The following is an 11,793-nucleotide window of genomic DNA, read 5'->3' as shown; positions in this document are numbered from 1 at the left end:
GTGCTTCTATTTATTTTTTATTTATATATATATTTTTAAAGATTTTATTTATTTGACAGAGAGACACAGCTAGGGAGGGAACACAAGCAGGGGGAGTGGGAGAGGGAGAGGCAGGTTCCCGGCTGAGCAGGGAGCCGGATGCGGGGCTCGATCCCAGGAGCGTGGGATCGTGACCTGAGCTGAAGGCAGACGCATAAGGACTGAGCCACCCAGGCGCCCCAAGTTAAGTGCTTCTAGATGGATAAAGAAGATAAATATAGATGTGAGAATATAGATGCCATTTGCATGAAATTCAGTCTTCCTTAATAAAACACTTGAAACCTTGATACTCCTGGATGAGCATTAGAAGAAAGTCCTCAATCCCTAAAGGTGTGCTGGTCCTCAAATCCAAGTGGCCTTTGAAATAAAATTTTATCTTGGGAGAAACGCTTACAAATTACACCTGGCAACACCATGATGTGAGTGCATGAATATTAACTACAGGATGCAAAATTTCCATTCTTTTAGACCTTTTCCCTAATTTCCACGTAGCACAAAAAGACACACAACAGTCCAATAGATTTTTAAAATCACTTGTGGAAAAAAAAAAATAGCACACATACCACAATTTATCAGTGGTTATCTCTGATTTTGGTCTGTGATTTTATTTTCCAGATTTTTTTGCACAGGGACTGATTTTCCAATTTGTTTCTCTGAGAAATTCTTTTTTTTTTTTTTTTAGATTTTGTTTATTTATTTGACAGAGAGACACAGCAAGAGAGGGAACACAAGCAGGGCGGGTGGGAGAAGGAGAAGCAGGCTTCCCGCTGAGCAGGGAGCCCGATGTGGGACTCGATCCCAGGATCCCGGGATCATGACCTGGGCTGAAGGCAGACGCTTAAGGACTGAGCCACCCAGGCGCCCCGAGAAATTTTTTTTTTTAAGATTATTTATTTGGGAGAGAGCGTGTGTGTGCATGAGGCGGGGAGGGGCAGAGAGAATCTCAAGCCGACTATCCACGGAGCAGAGCACGACTAGGGGCTGATCCCTGGACCCCAAAATCATGACCTGCGCCAGAGTCGGACACTTCACTGACTGAGCTACCCAGGTACCCCTTTGAGAAAAAGTGCTCTGTGAAATCTGAATCCCCTACTGAAACTTTCCATATGTTCCTGTCTCCTTTAATCATATTGTAATTGTTTGCAGTTTCCCTAGTAGAGTTGAAGCAATTTTCTGGTACTGTTTATCCTCGCCCCATCTCTGTTCTCCAACCAGTCAGCATACTGCTTATCATACAAGAATTTTTACATTTGTCAAGTGAGTGAATATTTTGAACAACCAATATAGGCTAATCATTTTGGAAACCCACTGCCAAATAGAGATATTAAATAACTCATGTTTTGTTCCTTGTGCCAACTTAAGACATTCTCAGTGGTCACTGATGGCCAAATCAAGAAATGTTTTAATTTTTTAAAATATTTTATTTATTTGGCAGAGAGAGAGCATAAGCAGGGGGAGCAGCAGAGGGAGAGGGAGAAACAGGCTCTCCTCTGAGCAGCGAGCTCCGTGCGGAACTTGATCCCAGGACTCTGGGATCATGACCTGAGCCGAAGGGCAGACGCTTAACTGACTGAGCCACCCAGGCGCCCCAGGAAATGAGTTTTATAGTCCCATTTCCCTTTCCCTGACCACTATCATCTAGGATTTCCCTGTAATGTTAGGATCTGAAGGAAACATCACACACATAGGTATTTCAACACCAAACTTTCTCAGAATGTTTTTGTATTAAAATGTCTGTTTGAACAGCGATCATGTATGTTATCTGCTACAGTCTGGTCATTCTGCACCTTGATCAGAAAGTGTTGAAGCAGCCACCATCTTGCCAGTGTCTGCAATCTGCTCTTTATGATTTAACAAATTAGCGGACTTTGTAAATTAAATTTTTATTAACTTTCCCTGTTTGCAGTGTTTGAAGTAGAAAATCCAAAGGGAGGGTATGTTCAAGTTAGTACTTTGCATTATTGTGGAATCAAGTTAGCCTCAAGGTTAAATGGAAAAAAAAAAGTTAAATGAGATGTGCACCATACAGAATCAGGAAGTATTCCTACCATTCAAGATGGGAATCTTTACAGTGTCAATTCCATACAACATCCATCTTAACATTTAAAAATAAAATTATTTAAAGCTGTGGTATATACACAATAGATTATTTAGATTTAAAAAGGAATGAAATTGATATATGCTGCCACATGGATGAACTCTGGAAAGATTATGCTAATGAAACAAGACAGCCCATGGGAGACTTATTCTGTTTTATTCTTACTCATCCTACCCATCCCTCTTTGCAATTAGGCAGGGCCATGTGACTTCTTCTGGCCAATGGGTTGTGAGTGACACATCCAAGGTGAATTTAATTGCTGATGCAAGACTAGTGCTCTCTTCCCTTGCTACAGTGGGGAGACCTGGTGTTAAAATGATAGAAGCACAATATAAAAGCCTGGATTACAAAATCATCAATTGGAAAATAGTTGGCTATGCAGATTGCCCAGATTCACGAGGGGACTTTGGGTGAGGGAGAAATAAACTTTTGTTGTGTTAAACCAATGGGATGTGGAGTTATTTGTTACTGCAGCAAAAACTAGGCTGTCCTAAAACATAATGTAATGCAAACATTTTGGGTATTTCTACTTTAGTGCAGCTTTAAAAAGGTATGAATATGGTTTGGGGGTGGTCCATGAACCTCTGAAATTACATACAAAAATCTGGGTTATATATTTTTCTGAGACTATATAACTGTCAAGATGTCCCTTCCCAAACTCTACATTGTCATTAGCAAGAGTGAAGAGAGAGCCCCAGAATTAAAACCCTCCTCTTCCCCCAACTCACAGCTTCGATAAATACTTATTAAATTATTGAAATGAAAGATGGTAACTTTCATCATAATCTCAAAGAACTTCATGACCCAAAAGCTTAAATCCAAACAGGTAGACAAAATATTTCCTAATAAATTATCCTGTCCAAATAATCCAAATATTTTGAGAAACATCTGAAAGGATGAAGATTCACCCTTGATAAGATACTGAAATTTGAGTGAAAGTGACCTATAATAAGATATTTTGTTCTGAAATAATGAACTTCTAAAATGAGAAGGATATTTTTAATATAGCTAGGTAAGCAAATACAGTGTTGATAAAATATTATCAATAATGTGCATTTCAAAAACTCCAGGACCAATTGTGAAACAAAGAAAAATTTAACATTTATTATGCATTTTTATACAGTAACATCAAAATTATGCTCAATAAGTTACATAGCTGTTTTCTAAAAACACTGCAAAAAAAGTAAAGATAAAACAGGAATGCTATATTACCAGCACTACTCAAAATTAAAAATATAGTCCTCTTTTAAACAGATTTAAATTGATTTCTCCATGAACCAAAACATTTTAAATATCTAAAAATCATCTTTCTTAATGCACTGGATAATATATAAAGGTTCAATTTTATTGCACATAACATATTTGATTTAGGCTTATTTGATCAGGTAACATGCAGACAAATTATGAATATGAATTTAGGAAAAGGCAGAATGTTATTTTGTACTACAAAAATTGGGTGAAAGTGATACATTTAACAGCTTAATCTTCAGAAAATTTTATTCAGCTATTGTATAAAATCACTAAAATCATCACACATACGAGCTAAGAGCTATCATATATAGTAAAATAGCTCTGTTGGAGCATTTAAAATAAGAAAACAGGAATCCACTACTCTTAGAATTGACACCAACTACCACTTGCCTTGCCACCCAAAAAGGTGGTTTTCACATCTGTTTTAAAACACTAAATAACAAAATCTTAAATACAGACATATATTTGGTTATGACAAAAATATTCCTATAATTGACACATAATCACAATTTTATCATTTTAAATAGGAAAAACCAGAGGAAACTGGGATTAGACACCCTGTAAACCAGTTTCTAAATAGCTAGTGAAACTTCTGTTCTACTTCTTAAACTCATTTGGCCAAGCGCTATGGTAGTTGTTTTGAGAATCTGTAAACATTTCTCACTTATTTATATAGTTTCCTGAGGTCATCTGAAACTATTGTTATTATAGCAGCTTCACAATTTAGTACCCCTGCAAATATGCTTTTCAAAATGTTAATAAAAACAAAAAATTAAGTGTAGGCCCATGTGTAACTTAACATACTTTCCCTATTACAAGTCTATCTTTAGGAAATTCTTAGGTATCAAAATCAAATTTATTCCATTACCAGCAGACCCTGAAAAATATTCATAAACTGTAGGCCATAAAAAAATAGATTTCAGACTTTGCTCTTTTACCATGAAATGAAAATAAAGTATCTCTTTGTATGTTACTTCTGGAATAATGTCTAAAACATATATAGGCCTCTCCATTTTAAAACATGTTAAAAGAGTGTCAGCACAGTGCCTGACCCGTAACAGGTGTTCAAAAAATATATACTTACTGAATAAATGTTAAGCATAAAAACTAGTGCAGTACTTGAGTACAGAGGTAATGTTCTAAAGCTACAATGTATCACTCAATGAAAAATCAGTCCTAACTGGCACTCAAAATAAAGCTCAAAAGGTCTCTTTGGTAAATACAGCACTGGCGCGTTTCCTGACATCCTTTAATGAAAAGAGGACTAGGCACTTCCCTTGATTCCTGCCCTCACCTATCTCACCATCTCTCACTTTAGCTGTGTGGGATAAAGCCAAGGGGCAACAGAAAAGAATGCTCTTGTTTCTTTCCTATCTTTTCTTCCTTTCCCTTTCTTTCCTTCTTTCTCTCACTCTTTTTCTTGTTTTTCTTGTTCATCTATCAATGAAACAAGAAGCAAGTGACCACTCAATGAAAAATATGCACCTCATAATGGTATCTTTTTTAGGAGAAAAATGAGGTGACTTAATATTTACATTTGGGGAAAGGACGGTAATTGCCATTACCAATATGGCTAACATGAATAAAGAGATTTAACTAATACTTTCCAAAAAAAAAATTCACTGCTCTGGTACTGAAAACTTCAATGTTAATGGATTACAAATAAACATAAAACACTGTTTAAACAGTTTAAACTACTTTTCATAGGACACAACCTGAGTTTGCAGATTAATTTATAAAGATATATTTCTCCATCATTTCACATTAAAATCAAGAAAACACTATTATTTCAAATTTCAATAACTTAAAAATAGAATTTGTGCAATGACATTTTTAAGCTCTGAGTTTTAAATATTATTACCATCTTTAACACTGATAATTACAATTCCTCTCATCCACAGATCAAAAGGCAGCACTGGTAAACTTGACAATGTCATACAACCTTAAATGTTAAGAAGGGTTAGAGGCTTGGTTAAATACTTCCACACAATATCTACAGGCCCTATTCTTATCCTTCCTTCCCAAGAGGAAAATGAACGGGAACTAGGCACTTAGCCCATAGCTGCTCGTAGTATCATGTGTTGGCACTAATGATTAGGATGCTTGAACCATGCACGTATGTGTTTTGATTCAGTAATGTCAGACCCAAGTACCCATTATTTTTTTAAATTTTAAGCCTAAGTAATAGTAATATTTTCATGCCAAGTTTTGACAGCTTAATAATTTGTATTCTGGAAGGGGGGCTGTAAACTACCATATTTTTGCTATTATTTATTTAAAATCTGAAATGCCAACTTTACACCTCATTAAAATACAAGCTAAACCCACTTGAACTTATTAATGATGCTTGTTGATGACAAAAAAAAGTGATCTCAAACCCCAAAACCACGATTAATGTTTACTGACCTACAGAACTAGAAAATTATATTTCCCTGTCTAGTATAATAAGAATATAATTCTCTGTCGCTTACAAATATAATTTGGTAATTTATATTAAAAGTATCCAATGGTCCCATATGGATTAACAACTTCTATTTACCAATTCTGCATTTTACAATTATCAATAATTATATTTTGACCCTGGCTGATTACATGCAAATTATCCTCAACGCCACCATGAATAGGCTGCAAATAATGTTAATGATATATTTCATTATTTTTCTAGTTCTCAAAACCTCAAAGCAATAAGCTAATCAATAAATTATTTGTAGAACCCTATTACTGAAGCTACAGTGGTATCTTTTTATATGGTTGAATCACACAAAACATGATGAGGTCACTGTGTAAGTATATGTTAAACCAATGTTTCTTACACAGTGGTATAGGTACACCACTGGACAGCCCTGAGATGATTTTAAGTGGAGTGCTACATGGATGAACAATTTTTCTCTAATAGTTATAGATTTATTTTAATGTTTATTAGAAATAATATAACTAGTACATAAAATGTGGAATATGCTCAAAACAAGGCTACGTTTAAAAATGTAAGGCTGAAAACTAAGGTTAAAAATAATTAAACAATGGCACAGGATTATGTATATATATATAAAATCAGAAAGGTGGTATGCAACTCACATTTGGTAAACCCTGTTTTAAGAAACAATTTCATTAGCCAGCATCATTTCTGAATGCTCATGGTAATAAGCCACATTATAAGGGGGGGTTTCCTCTACTGCTGCAAATTCTTTTTTTCTAGGACAAATATTCCTTAAAAACATGTGTTTACATTTATTTTAAGAATATAAATTTGAAAGCATTGAGTAAATTTAATTTACTTTAAAAGGATTCACCAAAATGGTAAAAATCTTCAGGGGCATTTGAGGGACATGCTATTCCTACAGAAGAGAAAAGATTACAAAGGCACATTACATATTATGGTTTTTGTTGCAGCAGTTAAACAAAAGCGATCTAAATCATCATTATCACTAATTATTAACAGACAATTATAATATTCTTTCATAGAAAAGAAGGTAAGCTTGTGCACTAAGTGCTCTTGATTCTGGAACCACCTGCACGTAAGTGTCACTAACATGGACCCACTGGCCTGTCGATTCACTGTCAGGTTCTTTCAAACCTAACAAGACAAAAAGAAGTATAATTTTACAATAAGTATGTTCTTAGTCTACATTATAAATAACAACACATTCATCACAAACTATATTTATCTAATGCTAGATCTTATTGGTGTGTTTCTTCTTGTGTTAAACATCTTCCGAAATCAACTAACTCTTTCAAAGCAATATTGGCATCACTTCACTTTAAATATCTAGTGAAATATTAGATAGACTTGTAAATATTTATTTGCTCAAGGAAAAGAATCATTTTCACTGAAATAGAAAGAAAAAAAACAAAGTCAGCTTGTTCATCCATAGGCAGAGTCTGCAAATATTCAACCCCAAATCTATTCTGAGGACCTGATAGGTCTTCAAAATCTTTTGGTGTTGTTAAGTAAAATGCCACTCCACCGCAATACACAATGACCTAGCACCCTGAAAAACAGTGTGTCACTTCACATCATCTAGAAGGGTACAGTCTTATGATATTTAAGGTTCTTTAAGATTATCTAAGTACTCTTAAAAGTACTTCTCACTTAACTTTAACAAAGTGAATCCACTTGCAGTATCCATGAAACAGCTTACCTCTTCCAGAAAAGGAAGAACACAGTCATTTGTTTTTAGGAATAACAAAAACTCAGGATGCCATACCAGGTACATATGTCTTTCCAGTGATATGCTCCAATAATTTCCTGGAGGGTGTTCTCACTTTCACATAAGCCGTGTAGTGACCTCCCCTCATTGAGCCACTATGTTCCACTACGCCATAGAGACCATAGAGAACTTTATCTCCCACATTTACATTCTTTTAGACAAAGAAAAAACTGGAATTAGTAATTAGTGAAATATTATAATAGCGAAAATTAAGTCAAATATATGTGTCCTGCTTAAACTAAGAAAAAATGCATTGTTAAAACAACACTGAAATGTGTTTCCACATGTATTAGACTGGCAAAATGCAAAAGCCTGACAACATTCTCTGTTGGCTGGGCTGTGGGGAAAAGAGTATTCACACACATTGCCTGTGGGAACACAAAGGGGTACAATCCTATGCAGAGGTATTTCATGTTATCTAGCTGAATTACACAGGTATTACTCTTGGATTTATCAATCCTATTTGTAGGATTCTATCTTACAAGTACATGAGCAAAATGTAAAAAGACATACTATTAGTTATTATTTTGGCTCTTAACTGCAGGAATATTTGTAATATCAAAAAACTGGAGACATGGAGATATAATGTACAGTACATGGGATATAGGTAATAATACTGTAACAACTTTGTATGGTGACAGCTGGTAGCTAGATATATCATGATCACTTTGTAAGGTATATAAATGTGGAATCACTATACTGTATACCTGAAAATAATATTGTATGTCAACTATACTTTGACTAACAAGAAAATGGAATAAACCCAAAAAAATCGGTCCCCATTAAATTGGGGACTGGTTGAATAAATTATGATGCATTGAGTGTTATGTTGCTTGAAAAACAGAGTGCAGACTATCTCAAAATACTGCTATGAAATAATCTCCAGGATATAATGTTAAGAGTAAGGCAGAAAAAAGGATACATATTGTAAGCTGTGATTATTTAAGAGTGAAGATGAATATATCCATATCTATCTGCTTATATTTTTAAAAATTACAGAAGAATAATTTTTTTTTATTTTTTTAAAGATTTTATTTATTTGACAGAGAGAGACACAGCAAGAGAGGGAACACAAGCAGGGGGAGTGGGAGAGGGAGAAGCAGGCAGGGAGCCCGATGCGGGGCTCGATCCCAGGACCCTGGGATCATGACCTGAGCCGAAGGCAGCCGCTTAACCGACTGAGCCACCCAGGCGCCCCAAGAATAAACAATTTTTAAATGGCTTATATATAAAGGGAGGAAAGAAATAAGTGGAATGGACATGGAGAAGAAAAGCTATACTTATTTGAATTTATCTTGTTTTATACATTTGATACATGTGATTTTGGAAGTATATAAATATTTTATGTGTTTAGTAAAATTTTGAACACTTAAATTTAAAAAGCAATCCCTAAAATGACAACATAAAAACTAAACAGGTGAATAATATATTCCAGTTGGCAGTATAATCATTCCACTAAGGACATGTCAGAAGAACCCAGAAGCCTGCTTGAAGTGGCTTTCAGTAGCCAACTATGGACCCATTTATATTCCATTCCAGTATGGAAAGTATTAAGTTCAATAAGCATATTCCATTAATATATTAGACCACGAATAAAAAGAAAAGTGTAGTAAGCTGAAACATATTTAATGTGTTTCAATCCATAAATTAATAATCACAAATTAATTGATCATAGTTCAAGGATGCCACTGAATTAACTCATTATTCTGAACTGGTTTAGAAGAGGAGTAGGTAAAGAATCAAACATTTATCTAGCCTTTTCTATAAAAACTGTATAATAAGATAACGAAATAGATAAAGGAATTTCTCTCTGTATAGAAGAGCTCCAGTTGGGGCGCCTGGGTGGCCCAGTTGGTAAAGCATCTGCCTTCGGCTCAGGTCATGATCCCGGGGTCCTGGGATTGGGCCCCGCATCGGGCTCCCTGCTCTGCAAGGAGCCTGCTTCTCCCTCTCCCTCTACCTGCCACTCCCCCTGCTTGTGCTCTCTGTCTCTCTCAAATAAAATCTTTAAAAAAAAAAAAAAAAAGGGAAGTGCTCCAGCTAATCAATGAAGAAGGAATGACAAATTTAAAATATCACCATTCTGTAATTCTTAGTGAACTTCTGGATCTAGCATTTGAGCATTACTGCTTGCTAATATCACAGAAAGAAAGATAAGTGGCATTATGTGCCACCTAATAAAAAAACAAAACAAAACACGCCCTTTAAGAGAGCCTTAGCAGGGGGAACAAAAGAGCATCAAACCTGTATCTGTTCAAGCCTCTTAAGAGCCAATTATCTATCCACAGGAAATAAAGATGACAGGGGACGAATCATCAAACTCTAAACAGAAACCACCAGAAAGATGAACTCAGTTTCTTAAAAAAATAAATTGCAAGGGAGAGAAAGGGAAAGGGATGGGAGAGAGGAACTATACATTAAAAGAGACTAAAAGACATTATCCAATCATAATGTGTAGCCTTTACTTGGATACTAATTCATTTTTAAAATTTCATTTGTGAGACAACTGGAAATATATACATTAGATGATATAAAGGAATTAGAGCCGAATTTTTTTTTTTAGTATGAAAGTGGTATTGTGGTTATGTTCTTAAAAGGGGGAAGTGATTGTTATCTTTTATAGACGCACAGAAAAATATTTATGAACGAAATAATGCTTGATATTTGCTTCAAAATAATACGGGAAGTAGTAGGTAAGCATGTGGATATGGCAGGACTGGCCCTGTACCTAAGGTTTTAGAGCTAGGTGATGTGTGCTATATAGGTTCATTGTACTGTTCTGTCTACTTTTGTGTATGTTGGAAATTCTCCATAAAAAGTACCTTTTAAAGATGTGTTTTTATAAATTTAATACAAAACTTGTTAAATTTCATTTTGTTTACCACATTATCAAATTCTATGAATACAGAGTGTTAATAATTGATAGACAGTGCTGGTATTCTACAGCAGATAAATTGGACTCACCAAATAGTAGCTTTTAAGGTATTTTTGTTTTGATTCATCAATGTATGGAAAGTATTAGTTCAATAAGCATTCCATTACACACCACAAAACCTAGGCTGCTAACCAATAACCATGAAGAGAAAAATATGTTACCCCATAACATGTGTGGTTCCCTCAAGGAAGACAAAGTCATTGAATTCACCTACACAGTTCTCACATATAAATACAAGCAATTATAAACCAGTCTTCTTCTATATCTATTAAAGTATTATCAATTTTACAGTATCCTACTCAGCTAACAAGTACACTATTTTCAGTAGTGTACATGAAATAGCATGAAAAACAATGCACTAGTATATTGACTCACAAAAGAGAATGAACTCCATGACTGCTAAAACTATTGTCGATTAAGCACATCATTCACAATGAACAGGAGAGGGCACAAAATCTGCTTACTTCTCTCCTCAACTATCTGTTTCTAGTAGCACTGACAAGCAGCATTGATCTTCCTGACCACCATGCTAATGGTTCACACAGCTCTTCAACAGTCCCTTATTCTGTCTCCCAAAGGACAAAAGTCATATTCGGTGTGTTAAATGTTCCACGTTACGGATTTAACTTCACCAACTATAAAATTCCCTTTCAGAGAAGCTGAATGAATGAATGAATGACCTAATACTTTTAAGCATATTATTTACAAGTCAATTAAACATCTTAATAACATACTATACCTTACAAGTAGCAGAACAGAATGGTCCTAAATCAAGTATAAGTGGAAAATCTACATGTCTGTTTACTTTTCGAAGACTCAAGCCAGCCTTAAAAAGACCAAAAAATAATTTTTAATGCAACAAACAATTCATCTAAGTCATTGTTAATAAAACCAAAAGAGGAATCCTAGAAGTTAGTTTTTTAATAGCTATAAAAACATGACTAACGAATAGTCCAAAACTGACATATAAGTTTGAGACTATTGATTAGTCTGTAAATATTTCCTTTTAAGGGCATGAATTCTTTCTGTAAGTTCCTAAATTGAGATGCAGTACCAAATATAAAATAACTGTGGTACATCATGAAATCAGCTTCTCAGATCTGACATGACCCTATCTTGCTCAGAGTAACTGCACATATACACCCTTCACTAGGCATTCTCATGTAATGAGACACAAGACATCTGCTTCTGCTGTGCACAGCCATTTCACTTCCACTGAGTTTCTACATTCTTGGCTATCACAAATCAAGAATTTAGGGGTG

General features: G+C 35.0%; 1 protein-coding gene across 7 annotated transcripts in view; it reads right to left on the bottom strand.

Annotated features, from left to right (window-relative positions):
* Positions 1-5,282: 5,282 nt before the first annotated feature.
* Positions 5,283-11,793, bottom strand: part of USP45 (ubiquitin specific peptidase 45) — a 70,534-nt gene continuing 64,023 nt past the window's right edge. For 3 of the 7 annotated variants that reach the window (XM_027603106.2, XM_027603104.2, XM_027603110.2), the window contains 3 exons: positions 11,271-11,357; positions 7,594-7,747; positions 5,283-6,962 (listed from right to left, as the gene is read on the bottom strand). In XM_027603106.2, the coding sequence (XP_027458907.2) occupies positions 6,832-6,962; positions 7,594-7,747; positions 11,271-11,357 (372 nt within the window). In that variant the 3' untranslated portion in view covers positions 5,283-6,831. Of the gene's footprint in view, positions 6,963-7,527; positions 7,748-9,840; positions 9,919-11,270; positions 11,358-11,793 lie in introns of those variants that run through there. The other 4 variants (XR_003521586.2, XM_027603108.2, XM_027603107.2 and 1 more) reach the window with 4 other exon arrangements.

Source organism: Zalophus californianus, chromosome 7, assembly GCF_009762305.2.
Source record: "Zalophus californianus isolate mZalCal1 chromosome 7, mZalCal1.pri.v2, whole genome shotgun sequence".
NCBI classification, from domain to species: Eukaryota; Metazoa; Chordata; class Mammalia; order Carnivora; family Otariidae; genus Zalophus; species Zalophus californianus.
Note: the sequence above shows the minus strand (reverse complement) of the source record. Positions and strands in the feature narration are given on the sequence as shown.